The sequence below is a fragment of the Acipenser ruthenus genome, chromosome 5 (assembly GCF_902713425.1).
Source record: "Acipenser ruthenus chromosome 5, fAciRut3.2 maternal haplotype, whole genome shotgun sequence".
Lineage (NCBI taxonomy): Eukaryota > Metazoa > Chordata > Actinopteri > Acipenseriformes > Acipenseridae > Acipenser > Acipenser ruthenus.
The window spans coordinates 4,853,000-4,871,093 of NC_081193.1; the positions used below are offsets into that span (position 1 = coordinate 4,853,000).

At 37.6% G+C, this 18,094-nt stretch overlaps 1 protein-coding gene across 4 annotated transcripts in view; it reads right to left on the bottom strand.

Annotated features, from left to right (window-relative positions):
• LOC117402843 (mitogen-activated protein kinase kinase kinase 7-like) overlaps nucleotides 1–18,094 on the bottom strand; it is a 43,862-nt gene that overhangs the window by 23,459 nt on the left and 2,309 nt on the right. For all 4 annotated transcript variants that reach the window (XM_059023559.1, XM_034921388.2, XM_059023560.1 and 1 more), the window contains exons 2-9: nucleotides 11,952–12,062; nucleotides 11,113–11,178; nucleotides 10,664–10,709; nucleotides 9,881–10,019; nucleotides 8,554–8,682; nucleotides 5,150–5,274; nucleotides 4,919–5,049; nucleotides 3,714–3,795 (exon numbers count right to left, since the gene is read on the bottom strand). In XM_059023559.1, the coding sequence (XP_058879542.1) occupies nucleotides 3,714–3,795; nucleotides 4,919–5,049; nucleotides 5,150–5,274; nucleotides 8,554–8,682; nucleotides 9,881–10,019; nucleotides 10,664–10,709; nucleotides 11,113–11,178; nucleotides 11,952–12,062 (829 nt within the window). The remainder of the gene's footprint in view (nucleotides 1–3,713; nucleotides 3,796–4,918; nucleotides 5,050–5,149; nucleotides 5,275–8,553; nucleotides 8,683–9,880; nucleotides 10,020–10,663; nucleotides 10,710–11,112; nucleotides 11,179–11,951; nucleotides 12,063–18,094) is intronic.

Here is an 18,094-nt window from a genome sequence, read left to right on the forward strand (position 1 = left end):
CAACCTCACATTTGCCACGCAGTTCCTGATACAACAGGATCTATCAAAGATTTAGTCAGTTTTTAAAAACAGATATGAACAGACACTGATGATTCTCTTTGATACAATCATGAACACCCAACAGAAAAATATTGCCAGATAGTTTTTGTTTTCTTTCTGGTGGCAGAGTGCCACCTGGAGTGCATGCAGGCAAAGATTTCAGGGATTTCAGAGATGATGCTGTGTAGTTGATTGAAGCAGAGTATTTAAAAAGTGTTAACACAACAGGAATGGATGACTAAAAAAAAGGCTGGTAGCAGTGTTGGGAAGTAACACATTACATATAGTACATTGCTGTAATTTAATTACATTTTTCACTAACTTGTAACTGTGATGGTTCCTTTTTCAAACAAGAATATGGCTAATGCGTAACATGGACATCACAATGTGCTTCAACAGTGCAAGACAAACCTTACATAACACATGAACACGACTTTTTATCATCCTGCTAGAAAATGGCATCAGAGGGAACATGTGGGTTCGATAGCTAGATCTTCAAAAACTATTTCGAGCTGCTGCCTGACCAAGCACAGTGTAGTTGGAGTTATCTTTTCTATTCTAGTGCGGTCCAGGCCTGTATACAGGGCGGCAGTATTCAAGGAGTTAATTAGAGCTGAATATAGCATTCATGTCTTTGGAGTAAGAACACAAATACTGTAACACAAGTTCAAGCAAAAAATTGCAGTTGCTTATTTAAATAACTACTTGCAAACTTGCAATGTGTAAATTAATCCAATCTCAATAACAAAGTATGTTATTTCTAGAAGCATCCAAGTGGTGGCACGTAGCAGTGCTTTTGGTCATGCTCGGATACAGGAGATACAATATCACTTAACGAAGTATCCACATTAATCAATACATACTGTCAATAATTTTACCCCTACAATATCATTGTAACAGGGTGGTGATCCAAGCTTACCCCCCCACCCTTAATCACATTATTCTCTCAGGAACACGAAGGTCTTTAGAACGCAAGAAACAGTCACTTGGTAGTGTCCACAGGTGTAAATGCTTAATTTCGCACTGGATACTTCACTCACATTACAAATGACGAACAGGTTGTACATACAATGACAATCTCACGACTGACCACCTAATAACCCCTCCTGAGGAAATACATGGCATTAAATAATCCCTAGCCACGCCTGCTCCTAACAGGATTAATTAAGCAATAAACATTTACACCTGGAATGATTTTATACAAAAACTCTTATTTAACATTCATACTTTTACAATACACATTCATATTCTACTTTAAACATGTTTCTTCTCCTTTATATGTATTTGCTTAACCTGCATGAATATCATCTTTATACGTATTTACCTACATGAATACCATCTTTGTTTCCAAACAAGTGTAAAACTATTCCATTGTTTACTCATTATTATTATTATCATGGTCATTATTATTCTTTAGTCCTTAACTATTACCAGTAAAGACTGAACATTACCTCTTATCTCGGAAGATTACTGAACATATGGCGATAGCAAAACCATTGTCCCACATGTATAGCTACAGTAACTTCATTAAGGGAAGCGCCCTAATCTAAAACCAGCAATACACCGTCACATATCAAATACACTTGTTCAACAACGTGCAAGATACATAATAAACCACAGCTCTATCGCCAGTAGAATAACAATCATAAACACAACAACAACATTCATTTAAATATTACAGTCACAATCATGAAAAAGTATATTACCAGGACCTATATCCACAGTATGTACATGTTAAGATGGGAGTGTGACCTACATAGACAGACAGACGTGTTTAACTTGAGCTGAAGAATTGAGTTACCATGTAGTTTTTTGTCAGGTAAAAATGTTAGTATGTACAGACAAGAGATACACCCCCAGCGGGGTAAAATTAAGAACAGTGATGGAACAAGGTTCTGCACTAGATTGAACAGGAAAACAAGCGTGCACTGCCGAGTTAGACCCTTTGAAAACAGCGATGGAACAAGGTTCTGCACTGGATTGAACAGGAAAACAAGCGTGCACTGCCGAGTTAGACACTTTGAAAACAGCGATGGAACAAGGTTCTGCACTGGATTGAACAGGAAAACAAGCGTGCACTGCCGAGTTAGACACTTTGAAAACAGCGATGGAACAAGGTTCTGCACTGGATTGAACAGGAAAACAAGCGTGCACTGCCAAGTTAGACCCTTCGAAAACAAGGCCATGCCATTACATTTGCCACTTCCCTACTGGATTTTCATAGTGCCTCTTAGCTGCCTATGGGAAGTTTCAGCTTTCTTTCTCACCTTGCTACATCAACAATACTTGATCAGCACCATATACAAGAATGCAACATCCACAGTAAGACTCCATAAAAACAGCGACAAAATCAAGATTAAAAAGGGAGTTTGTCAAGGAGATACAATTTCCCCAAAGCTCTTCACAGCCACCCTAAAATACATTTTCAAAATACTGGATTGGGAAAATAAGGGGCTGAAGATCAACGGAGCCTACTTGAATCACATACGATTTACTGACGACATCCTCATATTCACAACATGCCCAGAAGAATTACAAACAAGAATACAAGAACTATACGAGGCTAGCACCAAAGCAAGTTTGAAAATGAACTTGAAGAAAACTCAAGTCATGTTCAATAAATATACCACTCCACAGGCAATTGAAGTCAATGGTATCAAGCTTGAAGAAGTCACTAACTACTACCAATGTGTGCTGCCAGTGCTAACTTACAGATGCGAGACCATCGCTGGACCAAGGAGATACTAGACTGGACCCCAAGCTTTTTCTCCTGACCTGTCCAAAAGAACATCTGCGGGACCAAATCGCCAGTGCCATCCACAGGAGACAACTGCAACCAGCCCACCCCAGTCTATCTAGAGGCTCATCAGGTCTATGCGTCAACGCTGCTAGGTTTGTGTGAATGCTCTGGGAGGTCATATCTGATACTAACTTTATGTTTTCATTTTGACAGTGTGTCATGTTTCATACTGGAAACTTATCATGAGATTCTTTCATCTGTATTTTTGTTCACATTTTCTGTGATTCTGTTTGATATCTATGTTTAAAATATTTGATTAAATCCATTAGACCTGAGGGTTGTGTTTCTTTTGTGCATCAGTATGTATGTGTGTATATATCAAATTACAAAACGACTCAACAGAGTATGGAAAGATGCATGCTGGGAATAACAAGAGAAAGGAAAAGGAAGGAATGGATAAGAGCGCAAACAAAAGTATGCAATGGCAGTGGGCCGGACATGTAGCAAGAAGAACAGACCATCGCTGGACAAAGGAGATATTAGACTGGATTCCAAGAGACATAAAGCGACCAAGACGAAGACCTCCAGGAAGATGGCAAGATGAAATTAGGAAACATGCTGGAGAAACGTGGATGAGAGACGCAGCAGACAGACTTTTGTGGAATAATCTTGGATAATCCAGTGGATTGAAAAAGGCTGAAGATGATGATGATTATGCTGATCAGAAAAGAAGCGGTCGGCTGACGGCACACGCTTCGGAGGACAGTGTGTTCGTCTTTGCCGCTCCTGATTCAGCGCAGGGGTGGCAGAGGTGAGCTGAGCCTAAATAATAATTGGATACTCTAAATTGGGAGAAAATAATTGGCGACTACTAACTTTAAAAAAAAGAAAAAGAAAAAAAAAGAAACCATGCTGTAATCAGCCTTCTCCATACCTGTACTGGTAGCCGAGTTGCTCTGTCCTTCATCGGAATTTTGGCAAGGATACTGAAGTGGCTCGTCAGATCCTGGAAAATACTGTAGGACAAAAATATCAGACTTTAACATTGACATTATTATTCAAAGAAATTACTGATTACATTGATTTGTTTAGGAAATGGCAGAATGTGCTGGCTACTTTTTTTTGTGGCGAGGGGATGGGCACAATCACATAAATCACACAGTAGTTTTACTCTGCCCATCACTATACAAGCATTTGATTACTCTAAGTTATCTGGTTTTTATTCAAATGTGTATGTACATGTAAAAATATACAGAGGTGCATATATATATGCCGATTATGATACTGTAAATAACTGTACATACCAAGATTCTTTATAATTGGATCAATCATTGAATGCAAGAATTGAAATACATAAAAACCTACACACAGGTACTTCATTATATCCCCCGATTCTGACACTCCTTATAATAAAGAATGTCCCAAGTTTCATCACAATTAGATACACTTTTCTCCAGGTACACAGCATGTGTACCTGGAGAAACAAGTAGGCTGTGTGGTCCAGTGGTTAAAGAAATGGGCTTATAACCAGGAGGTCCCCGGTTCAAATCCCACCTCAGCCACTGAATTGTGTGACCCTGAGCAAGTCACTTAACCTCCTTGTGCTCCGTCTTTCGGGTGAGACGTAATTGTAAGTGACTCTGCAGCTGATGCATAGTTCACACCCCCTAGTCTCTGTAAGTCGCCTTGGATAAAGGCATCTGCTAAATAAACAAATAATAATAATGTAAACTGTAAATGGCAACAAATGTGCAGGTGCCCCAAAATATGCCCATCCCTGGTGATATTTACTACAACATGTAGAAAACTACATGGATGCCGACAGGAATCTATACTTAACTGCATCAGCACTTCAAAATGACTATACTGAATGTGGAACCAGACTTAAAGAAAGCAGGGCAAGTATATAAATTCATGCAAACACACACACATCCTTTTTTAGACAGCAAATTCAGCATGTCACTAGCTTAAGATACAATTAGGTCAGATCATGATTCAATTGCAAGTCATTTCTCTTTTGACTAAATTATATACCCCAGATAATAATACACAAAATACCGCAAGTATAGCAGTTTAAAGAATATTGCTCTACCCCTTGCTGCGTTTAACTTCGACAACAAAGTTAGTCAAAAAAAATACCTGCATAAAATGTGTCATTATTTTGACAATCTCCTCCATGGAGGGGCGCTGTGAGGGATCCTTTGACCAGCAGCGAGTCATTAAACTCTCTATGGGTTTGGGGAGGTTTTTGATCAGTGGAGGCCGAGTACCTAAAAGAGACCCAAGATGACAAGTAGTGATTCAGTTCCCAATGTCCAAACCCTGAGATCATCAGGTTATTAAAGGTACATGTTACTCAATCCGTCTTACCATTGTGAACAGCCCACATGATGCGAAAGGCAGGCCCCCCGATTTCATCAAAGGGTTTCCTGCGGGTTATTACCTCCCACAGAATGATCCCCCAGCTGAACACATCACATTTCTCACTATAATTACTGCCTGCAATACAAAAGTTTCAGGGGTTATAGTAACTGTTTATTAAACAAAGAGATCGCTACAGTTTCCATAACTGTCAATACAATTTCTTTATAAAATATTCTAGAATATGCATTCTGTCTGACTGCCTGTTGTATCTCTTTGCCAGAATGAGTCATGAAGTTCAGACACACTTATTTTGCAGCTACCCTCATTCTTGTTTAACCTTGAAGATATTACAACAAGTGCTGACAAGGATAAAGCTTTATTGCTAAGTTGCACGTAATTTAAAATTAGATTTGAGAGAAGCCAGAAGCTTAGGAAATAAAGTATGGTATATTTGTTTTAAATCTCTATCGTACTCTTGTTTGAGGAGCATCAATTATTATCATAACAGTTAAAGACCTCATTAGAAACAAGACTGCACATCTCATTTGAACTTATCCTGATTATATTTGTGGGACATATTCCCTGAATATGATATTAATACCTGAACGTGTATTAATGATATAACTGGACTAATTAATGAACCTGCTGTGTCTTAGGAAAAAAAGCAAACTGCTGTGTCTTAGGAAAAAGAGCAAACTGCTGTGTCTTAGGAAAAAGGGCCTCTTGGTTCCTGGCAGGAATACTGAACTGAAGATGACCAGGGCTAAAAGGGGGGCATCTGGACTGGGTGAGGCTGAAAGGACAGTGAAAAGACAAACTGTAAAACTGCAAACAAGCAGTTTGGTGCAAGGAAGACATAAAATATAGATGTCAAGTCCCAACTGCAACAACAAGCTGCTGGACGAAAGGAAGTAGACAAAAAGGACAAATCTTGAAGATTCGGGAGTTAAAAAGGCAAAATACACAAATGATCTCATGAAAGTGGCTACTGAGCAGAGGAAAAAGACTAAATATCCAAGCAAAACTAAACATTTTGCGCTCCACATTGAATGCTAAACAAGGTGCTAAGCAAAGCTGCAACTTCAGGACTCCGCCTAAAAACGGACCCAAGAAGAGGAAGCAAGCTGCAAGAGAGTCAACGACCACGAGCAACGAGACTGAAGCCCGGCTGGAGGACTGCCGTAAAACTTACAGAGACTGTTATCAGACAAACCAGTCTGGGTCTGTTGTACACCTAAACCCACAGTATCAAAAAAAAAAAAAAAACTGTTCCCTGCTACCTGAGTAACTAAAAGATTCAGTGAAGAGGACAGAGCGGACGGGCGCTGTTGTGGATCCCATACCGAGGACTGAAGACTTTGTTATAGCTGTTTGTTGATTCTACCGAGAATTGAAAGCTTTGTTGCCGAATTTGATCCAATGTAGGATTGAATAATTTGTTGCCGAGAGGAGAGTTTTTGTACTGGACACTTCAACAGATTGAGTTTCCAAACCAGCGGACCAAAAGTCTAAGCTTCAAGGAACCGTTGAGTATAATTCCAGTTGCATTTTCCTTTCATGGAACTAAATGAATTAATTTTAACACATTCACATAGAATTGAACTGTTAACTATTTAGTTTGCACACTTTGTGTGTGAAATAACTTTTAATGAAACTTGATGAAGTAACTATAAGTAATCTACCTCATGTTATTGTATGAAGAATTTCTTTAAAAGTAAACTTGCCATATACTTAATCTAGACACCATAAATCGGCTTAATGTGATATATTCTAACGTTGTCTGCATCGTTTCAGTCTGAGTTTGTGCTTGTATGTGGGCATGTGTGTGTGAGCAAGCTACTACATCACAGCTTGCTGGAGTGCTGTTTGTGTGTGAGGAGACAGGCGGTGTCATATTTTAATTGTCTGCTAGCCAGCATGAGTGCAATGAGTTTTGAATTGTACTTTGTGCTTAGAGACTAAGAGATTTACTTTCTGACTTTTCTGATTCATGTTTATTATTTGTGTAATTAATAAAATACTACTATTGATTAAACATTCCTTGTGTCTGCGTGTGAATGTGTGTTCATAGTAAATCCTCGACCTTTGTAACACGTCCATTAAATATTATTAATAAGAGAACTGATCAACCCAGATAAACATTAAATGATCAATTATTGAATTGTTCCTACACATTTCTAAAAGAAAAATTAAAAGTGCATCCTATCAGGTAATTTGCAATTACAATATGTACTTCTCTTATAATACCACAATGTAATAGTCCATTATGTGTACATTACCAGACAGTACTAAACATATCAAATATAACAAAGTGCCATATTAGAGTGGTTTCTGTCTGACTAAAAACTAAGGGTTTCTTTCTATAGCCATAAATGAGATATTTAATTGCATAAGGGGCAACTGTTCCCTTAGAAAACAATGAACAGCTTCTCATGTTTAATACTAATGCATTAACCATGTCCCTAGAGAGAAATTAAATATACATTGTGTATTTCAACAGCACATGTACACTGTTAATATGCCAAGTTTTCTCTAAAGGATTTCTAAATTGAACTTCATGGTCTTCGCACAGTTTCTCTTTAAATTTAGTAAGTGTTGGGATTTCATTTTTTGCTTGGAATACAGTTTGAAAATACCTTATGTCTGTAGAGCTCAGATTATAGACTTTCAAGTGCAAACTTTATATTTCTGTGTCTTGCACTTTCAATTCTTTTTTGGTTTCAAATGACTAAACTTTGTGTTTCTGGGGTGTAATCGTCTGCATGTTTTTTGTGTAGCACATACTTAGGACTTCTAGATTTCTGGTTTTATTTTTGATCACGTGATGTCCCCTTAAACATATTTTGAGCCGATTCGCTTTCTTAAATCAAACACTAATTACTAAAGGAAGTTGTTTCTTTTTACCCTCATATCTTGACTGAGTTAACAAACTACGTGCATTGATCTCACCTGATTCTATCTGAACCTGCATTTCGTTCTGGCTCTAGTCGCTGAATTCACTATTAGTGCGTCGCTAATTTAAACAATCTGGTATTCAGATTATTAATTACTATTAAGGTTTAAAGGGAGGGAGAGAGATGGAAAATAAAAACCGAAAACTAGAAGCCCTACATGTACTGAAACTGGCAATTGTATCTGACAAATGTGTTCAATAAACAAGTTCAGTGTTTTTACCTAGTTAAACTTTTAATATTAAAATAGATACCTATTAATCTATTCAAACATTAAATCATGACTAAGTACTTTATTCATTCATTTTCTATGAATACTTGTATCAATCTATGAAAACAGTTTATTTACTCCGTTCAATATATTAAAAATATATATTAGTTAAAAAATAATCGTAATCTATACTGATTGCAGGCATGTTTTCCTTATATACATTACATGCAAAATGATTTTATGTGGACTTGCCTTCAAAAACTTCCGGTGCCATCCAAGCAGCACTCCCTTTGCTGTTGGTCATGTGTGTCTGAATGTCACAGGCTGTTCCAAAGTCACAGATCTTCAGAACTGTTCCACCAGCCACAAGCAGAAGACTAACAGGAGACAAAGAGACAATCACCAAATGTATTACCGTTTTAAGATCAGAGCAAAATAATTAAAGTGTCAGGATGCCTTGCATTTGTTTCAATACAGCGCTTTTGTGTTAAACTTAGATTACATGCTAGTACTGATGATATTCGGGATGCAACAATTAATCGATGCATCAAATTAGACCCCAGTTTGAAGTCTCCTGTTGCCGGTTTGTATTAAAGCCTTGAGTGTGTGAGAGTGCGCTTCTTTTAGTGCTAGTACAGTAGATTAGTGCGTTGCTAGGACACACATTAGGCCTCTACATTCGTGTTAAATAAGCCAAATCAGAAGTAGGCATATTGTGTACAAGTTTTCTCAATTTAAAAATTAAGGCAATATGTTTTTTTTGCTTCTTTTAAATCTATTAAATCTACCAATTACCTTCTTTTGTTTCAAAGCATGTTGTGTTTGGATTATATGGCAATCTTAATATATAAAGAAGAAAGTTTGTCTGTCTGTTCCTTTATGCATTTGGACCCCGCAGGAGCCAGTGCAACCAAACTCTGCACGGCCTCCTCTTTCATCCAGGGGAAGGTCGAGGGCTATGTTTGGATCCACAATTTGGGTGCCGATTGTACCACTAGATGACACAGTAAATATACTTGCTAAATAATAATAATATCGAATAATATCAAATATTGTGTTAAATATCATGACAAATCACGATATGACATCAGAACAAAATTAACAAGTTGTATCTTGTGATACACCAGTGGTTGAGTATTGTAACAGTACAGGCAACAAACACTTAATGATAGCTACAAGTTTACTTGCTCACAGAGGTAGAAATAAAAGTCATACCTCACCATACCTCACAGTTTAAACAGTCTTTATTTAACGAGAGTTTTCTGCATGTTGTGACATCTATGGTCACTTTTTTCTTCTTCTCCAGGGTGTTACTACTGGAATTTCCTCATTAAGAAAGGTTTGCTCCCACCTATCACACAAGGACAAGTTGCTTCTCTGGACTTGCATATTTCAATTTAAACTCAAACAACAAGTCACTTGTCTGACAATCACACCAATTAATTTTATAACAACCGACGGTGCAGTTTGGATTTAAAAGCCGACTAATCCTTGACTCCCCGGCACAAAGCAGGATTTGTAGCTTTGCAAACAGGAACAATAGAGAATTTACAAAAGATAAATATGGATAAGTACTTTGGTGGTTTGAGGTCTCTGTGAATTAAAGCCTTTGGTTTCATTCCATGGAGGTAGGATACTCCCTGGGAACACTGAAAGCACCAGCTCATAGCATGGGCAGCCGTATAATAGAGCAAAGGTTCAGCACCATGCAGCACTGTGAACAGAAAGAGAAGACATGATAGTCAGTAACATTTTCAAATCATACATTGGAAACAAAAAGATGAATTATGACTCCCTTGTTAAAATAAGTGGCCCGTGAAAACACATTGATATTCTGCAAAGGCATCACAATGCAAACTATTTAGCACAACATATTATTTTCTCAACACAGATTCCAAATAATTATACAGAATAGAAGTTAAACCGTCTATATATAGGTCGCAGACAAAAGTACTGGCACCCTACACGTAATATAATAATTCAAGAACACATGTTCAATACAAGCATGTTGTGAACATTAGACACACCAATTAACATAAGACCAAAAAACCAAAAATACAACATTTCTGATAGTTTAACAAACAATCTTAACACTTAAGCAATTTCAAATATTTGTTCATGAAAGAGGGTTGAGTTGTAGGGTTATGCATTTGATCCAAATACCCTACATTTCTGGTTAAAAAACCTGTAGGTTGGGTCTAGCTACAGGCTACTCTAAAACAGACTACTAATACACTAAAAAATATTTACTGGTTTAGTAACATTTGGTTTGGTTGATACAGTTATCTTTAAATAACATAATTGAAATACACCAGTACAAGCTGGAGTAAACAGATTTCAGAAATATACTATACATACCGCTGTATAATGAACCTCCTTCAGCATATTCCAATATTAGACAAACCTTAATATAAAAAAAGCTATGTTGTATTAATCATAACAAAGATGGCATGTGTAAAACACTCCCTAGTTTAGAAATGGATAATAATACTATTCTTTGACCTTATTTTACACATATTTAGGTTTGACAATCACTACCACAAAAGCTTCTGGAATATAATGCCAAAGAATTGAGATGGTTTGCAATACAAACTTCCCAAATAACAGAATGTGCTGTTACCACAAAAGCATGCTGCTACATGAAACTTGCACACATCATTTGTTAATAGTATAATAAGAAAAGAATGCTCAACAATTCCAGAGAAGTCTAGATATTTGTGTATTTATTCAAAACAGCATATTCATGAATGTACAAGATTGCAAGTGGTAAGCTAATAGTAAAATACAGCCCTTTATCATTGACATACTGGATTATTACAGGATCCATACAGCTTCACGATGTTGGGATGGTTTACACGAGACAATTGTCGAAGCTGCAAGAAAAAAAAAAGGTTTTAGTAACACTGACAAATTCAATATATTGTGGCAGAGCAGGAGGAGGAATGATGCAGTGGGTAATGGGACTACATGGGGTTGCAATTAAGCCAGAAGTGGAATCACCTGGCTCTAATTTATGAGGGACACCTGCCTGGGATTAAGCAGGCAGGTGTATAAAAGCAGGTCTACATGTTTACAGAGGGCTGTCTATGTGAAGCCTGGGTAATACCTGTGTGGTTGTACCTGAAAATCTGAAAGGTATTGTGAAAAGTGTAACCTGTGTTGTTTTTTGTTGAACTGGTAAATGGTTTAGCGGTCTGGTTGATAGCTAAGACTGAAGAGCTTAGTTAGCACTCCTAGGTGGAGTTAGGGTTAGGGTTTTGCTTTATTTATTTTGTTTTGTTTCAGTGTTTAATAAAAGTGTGCAGAAAGCGCTTCAACTTGCATTTAGTATGAAGCTAAAATTCTGCATAGATGTGCTTCAGATTTTAAAACATTTCTTCTTTATTTCCATCATCAACATTATTTTTTCTTCTCCCACAACAATGAAATAAAAGAAAAAAGTTCAAGTGGAACAGCAATTGATTCATTTAAAAAGATGACCTGTGTTACTGTAATTGGTAATTGGTAGCAGGGCATTGCTACCAATTATCAGGTAAAAGGGTCACTTTATAAAAACATTTCATATTTCTTTAAGGCATGGCTTACATGTGTGTAAACAGTGTTGAATGAAAACTTACTTATACACAGACAAATCCAGAACAGTTACCTCTACACTGAATGCTTTTCTTTCTGATTCACTTTCTATTGTCTTAATGGCCACATCTTTTCCTCGCCATTTGGCCTTGCAGACGACACCAAAGGCCCCTCTTCCAACTACCTGAAAGAATTAAGAGGAAAGAAACACATTTCATTCATATAATTTTTTAAAAATGTAAGTCTTCAGAAACCAAGACTGCCACAGTTATAATCACCCAACATCAATGTAAAAGATAAACTGTGAATGTAGTCTATTGGCAGTGTCTTCACGATACACATATTGCGATGAGGGTCACTATACAATACGTATTATGATACAGTAAATTAAGCATGAAGCATAAAAATCAAACAATTGTCTCATTTGCTTGTACAAGTGTTTGCAATAACACTTGTAAAGCACTTTTGGTCAAATAAGCTTCAAAGCCTGTTTTGCTTTTGTTTCCTGTTTATTCTTTAAAACAAAACTATAAATCAGGGCTCCAGACAAAGTCTTTGCCACAGGATACTGTCAACCATTCTATACCCTTGTACAGACTAAAATCTGTTGTCGGAATAGATGGTGGTGTTCTTGATTGGTTTGTGTCTTATCTGTCAGGACGAACACAATACATTAAATTTGCTGAATCTCCACTAGCTCACTTGGAAGTTAATTCTGGTGTCCCACAATTTATATATAAATTGAAGTTGTTGTTGTTGTTGTTATTATAGGAGTCAATAGCTCCTAGGACAAACAAAATGGGTCGCCAAGTCCAGTTGCTGGGTGCCACTTCAGGAGCAAGTTGGTTGCTGCCATATTCAATTGCTTAAAATACAACAACTTGTTAAGACACTAAAACAGTAACTTAATGTCTGTACTCACTTCTTGTTGCCTCATTCTGCCGAATGGTTAATCTATATAGTTGATGACTGCAATGAACTCAGCATGTTTCTTTTAAATATTTTGCAAGTGTTGCGTTTGGAATTGGTGACCGCACCTTTAATTGTGTACAGTTGTAACATGGGAAACAGCATGCTGCAGCTCCCATGCTCAGTGTTAGTGAAGTCCTGATCTGACAGCATGTAACACAGACAGCTCTTATGAGTTCATGTTACCGTTTATTTTTCAGTAAAAAACAAGTTTTAAAAAACAGGTTTTTACACAACACTTGAACACGTCTGGTCTTCTTCCCAACTGTTGCATGAAACAGGGGATACCGTATTCTGCTGGTGTTAATACAGCACCTATCTGTGTTTACAAGCTTTTGAATTAGATGAAATTGTTATTAGTGTATTTGTTATCGTCCTTCTCGCACTTTTATTAAAGTATGTGATAGCCCCCCCCCCTTCCTTATAGACTGACATCATAGCACATTCATAAATATGAAAGGGAGGCAGCATGTTTGTGTTACAGGTGCCAAAAACACCCTTAACACAGTGTGAATGGTAGGTGAGGCTGCTAGAGTACATGCTAATAGATAATATTCTCTAATTAACAGTGTAGACACAAATTACTGCATGGTCATATTGGCAGATAAAATTTTACTTACATAAAAAAAAAAATGGTATTGATACAGGGGTCACTGTATCGATAATCATATAGTCAAGAAAAATATCACGATTCACCAGCACACCCCTAATGTAGTCACACTCATACTTATTTTAGACTACAATCCCTTGATATAAAAACAAAATGACATCATGAAATAGATTCTAAATCTCAGTTCTAATAAAGCACCACTGACAGGAGTTATTTTTTCAAATAATGTATATATTGGTACACTTCTGTTTGCCTAGTTAAGGGTTATAAAGTATGGTTTATATTTTCAGCTTTTATTACAATACCTTTTTTCAGCACACAGTGATCAAAGAAAAGACTACACACTGTAAATATAAGTAGTCTTTAAGCAGTGTGGACTGTGTTAGAGGGTCCAAGTGGCAGTAGCCCAAATGTAAAACATTTTATAAACTGATCAGCAATTTCAATTTCTTATGAAGCTCAAAGCACCATTGTAGTGTACGGCACAGTCCTCAAGAATTATGTTCCTGGTTCCAAGACTTCACTGCAGATACAGAATCATTTGGTGATTCTGGGGACCACTGCAGAGTTACAACACAGCAGACAAAACCCCACTAAACTGGATGTGGCACCTCTACTGGATTTCCTACAGTATATTGGCCAATCACTAAGTGCAACCATTCAGATATTTCATTTGATGGGACAGAGTGTGGCAGGTTAGCTTTAATATTCTCAGAGATTGTGTAGCGGCTTGTTCTGTTGTGAGTTCAGGAAAGTATTACATTTGTTGAGTAGACCAGACAGATGCGCTGCCAGCTGTGGTTTGATTACGTCAAAGTCAATGTTTCATTCCTGAATGAAAGAATGTAAGAGCTCAAGCATATCAGTAGTCCCCCCACAGACAAAATTTCCAGAGTTGTAGTTTCCTTTCGAATGCGTCAATTACTTCATGCTGGGCAATAAAATGAGTGCTCGCACCGATTGACATTGGTATTTTTGCCAGTTCTTTGGCCTTCTGCTCTCCAAACATTTCCTTTACAATTTCAATGGCACACGGCATTACCAACGCCTAAACACACTCTGTCAATGACAGAGCCACCAACTGGGAGACCAAGAGTCACAACACCTGCCCAACATCGACAGATCATTTTGCAGCTTCTTTGTGATGTCAATTGTTAAATCAGCACAATAAAAAGTCACTGTACCTGCTCTAAAACAGAGTTTGTCATCTTTCGATCACATCTAGTGAATTTTATCCAAATATAAGTGATGCATTTCTTTTGATGCTCAAATATAAGTGATACGTTTCTTTCGATGCTCAAATATAAGTGATACATTTCTTTTGATGCTCAAATATAAGTGATACATTTCTTTTGATGCTCAAATATAAGTAACACGTCTCTTTTGCTGCTCAGTATATTTCATGCTTGGTAATTAAATGGCTTGGTAATATAGCATATTTCAGAAACAAACCTGGCTTCCAAAAAAAGTACAATAATGACCTTGAAAGAGCACCCTCTGCAGGGATAAAAAGAAAGTGCAGGCAATTTGCTGCTCCATCATTGCTGCCAAAAGGTTCTAAATGTGTGATGTTTATGGACAACAGACAAGAAGACATTAAACAGAGCAGAGCAAACCTCTATACCACTAATCTGGTAACCCTCATATCCAGAAACAATGCAGGTCTGTTCAGCATTGGACTACAATAAAACCTGTATCATTAACTTGAAATACAGCTATACATTTGACACAACAGTCTCTATTTATTGGCACTACTCGATTAATTGCCAAGTAAAAGTTATGGATATATATTCAGTGCCTTGCAAAAGTATTCAGACCCCTGACCAATTCTCTCATATTACTGAATTACAAATGGTACATTGAAATTTCGTTCTGTTTGATATTTTATTTTAAAACACTGAAACTCAAAATCAATTACTGGAAGGTGACATTGGTTTTATGTTGGGAAATAATTTTAAGAAAAATAAAAAACTGAAATATCTTGCTTGCATAAGTATTCAACCCCTGTGCTGTGGAAGCTCCCAGTTTACACCGATGAAAGAAATTGCCCTAACGAGGACACAATTACCTCACCTGTGAACCATTAAAGTTGCTGTCACATTTTCTGGATAAAAACCCCACTGTTGAAGGATCATTGGTCAGGTTGTGAATCTGAAGGAAAATGAAGACCAAAGAGCATTCTACAGAATTTAGAGAGAAAGTGATACAAATGCGTAGATTAGGGAAAGGGTACAAAATAATATCCAAGTGTTTAGATATCCCAGTGAGCACAGTTGGCTCAACAGGAAGTGGAAGCTGCATCACACCACCCAGGCACTGCCAAGAAAAGGCTGTCCCTCAAAACTCAGCGCTCAAACAAGAAGGAGACTTGTGAGAGAAGCCACAGAGAGGCCAACAATCACTTTGAAGGAGCTATAGAGTTCAGTGGCTGGGAGTGGCGTAATGGTGCACCAGTCAACCATATCAAGAGCTCTGCATAACACTGGCCTGTATGGGAGGGTGGCAAGAAAGAAGCCGTTACTCAAAAAGTACCATCTGAAAGCATGTCTGGAGTTTGCCAGAAAGCATGAGAGTGACCCAGCTGCGATGTAGGAAAAGTTTTTGTGGTCAGATGAGACCAAGATAGAGCTTTTTGGCCAGACCTAACACTGCCCATGCCTCAAGACACACTATCCCTACAGTGAAGTATGGTGGTGGCAGCATCATGCTGTGTGGATGCTTCTCATCAGCAGGGACTGGGCAACTTGTTAAAACTGAAGGAAGAATGGATGGAGCAAAATACAGGGAAATACTGCAAGAGAACCTGCTTCAGTCCGCTAAAAAACTGAAGCTTGGGAGGAAATTCACCTTTCAGCAGGACAATGATCCCAAGCACAAGGCCAAAGCAACATTGGAGTGGATCAAGAACAAAAAGGTGAATGTCCTACAGTGGCCCAGTCAAAGTCCTGATCTCAATTCCATTGAGAATCTGTGGCACTATTTGAAAATTGCGGTCCACAAGCGTCGTCCAAACAACCTGGAGCAAATCTGCCAAGAAAAATGGGCCAAAATCACACTGACACTGTGTGCAAAGCTGGTACATACTTACCCCAAAAGACTTAAAGCTGTTATTGCAGCGAAAGGTGGCTCTACCAAATATTAATGTGAGGGGGTTGAATACTTATGCAAGCAAGATATTTTTTATTTCTTAAAAATATTTCCCAACATAAAACCAATAATTGTCACCTTCCAATAATTGATTTTGAGTTTCAGTGTTTTAAAATAAAATATCAAACAGAACGAAATTTCAATGTACCATTTGTAATTCAGTAATATGAGAGAATTGGTCAGGGGTCTGAATACTTTTGCAAGGCACTGTGTGTGTGTATGTGTGTGTATGTATATGTATATATATATATATATATATATATATATATATATATATATATGTATATGTATATGTATATATATATATATATATATATATATATATATATATATACAGACGTGCTCAAATTTGTTGGTACCCTTACAGCTCATTGAAATAATGCTTCATTCCTCCTGAAAAGTGATGAAATTAAAAGCTATTTTATCATGTATACTTGCATGCCTTTGGTATGTCATAGAATAAAGCAAAGAAGCTGTGAAAAGAGATGAATTATTGCTTATTCTACAAAGATATTCTAAAATGGCCTGGACACATTTGTTGGTACCCCTTAGAAAAGATAATAAATAATTGGATTATAGTGATATTTCAAACTAATTAGTTTCTTTAATTAGTATCACACGTCTCCAATCTTGTAATCAGTCATTCAGCCTATTTAAATGGAGAAAAGTAGTCACTGTGCTGTTTGGTATCATTGTGTGCACCAAACTGAACATGGACCAGAGAAAGCAAAGGAGAGAGTTGTCTGAGGAGATCAGAAAGAAAATAATAGACAAGCATGGTAAAGGTAAAGGCTACAAGACCATCTCCAAGCAGCTTGATGTTCCTGTGACAATAGTTGCAAATATAATTAAGAAGTTTAAGGTCCATGGAACTGTAGCCAACCTCCCTGGGCGCGGCCGCAAGAGGAAAATCGACCCCAGAGTGAACAGAAGGATAGTGCGAATGGTAGAAAAAGAACCAAGGATAACTGCCAAAGAGATACAAGCTGAACTCCAAGGTGAAGGTACGTCAGTTTCTGATCGTACCATCCGTCGCTTTTTGAGCAAAAGTGGGCTCCATGGAAGAAGACCCAGGAGGACTCCACTTTTGACAGAAAAACATAAAAAAGCCAGACTGGAATTTGCTAAAATGCATACTGACAAGCCACAATCCTTCTGGGAGAATGTCCTTTGGACAGATGAGTCAAAACTGGAGCTTTTTGGCAAGTCACATCAGCTCATGTTCACAGACGAAAAAATGAACCTTTCAAAGAAAAGAACACCATACCTACAGTGAAACATGGAGGAGGCTCGGTTATGTTTTGGGGCTGCTTTGCTGCGCCTGGCACAGGGTTCCTTGAATCTGTGCAGGGCACAATGAAATCTCAAGACTATCAAGGCATTCTGGAGCGAAACGTACTGCCCAGTGTCAGAAAGCTCTGTCTCAGTCGCAGGTCATGGGTCCTCCAACAGGATAATAACCCAAAACACACAGCTAAAAGCACCCAAGA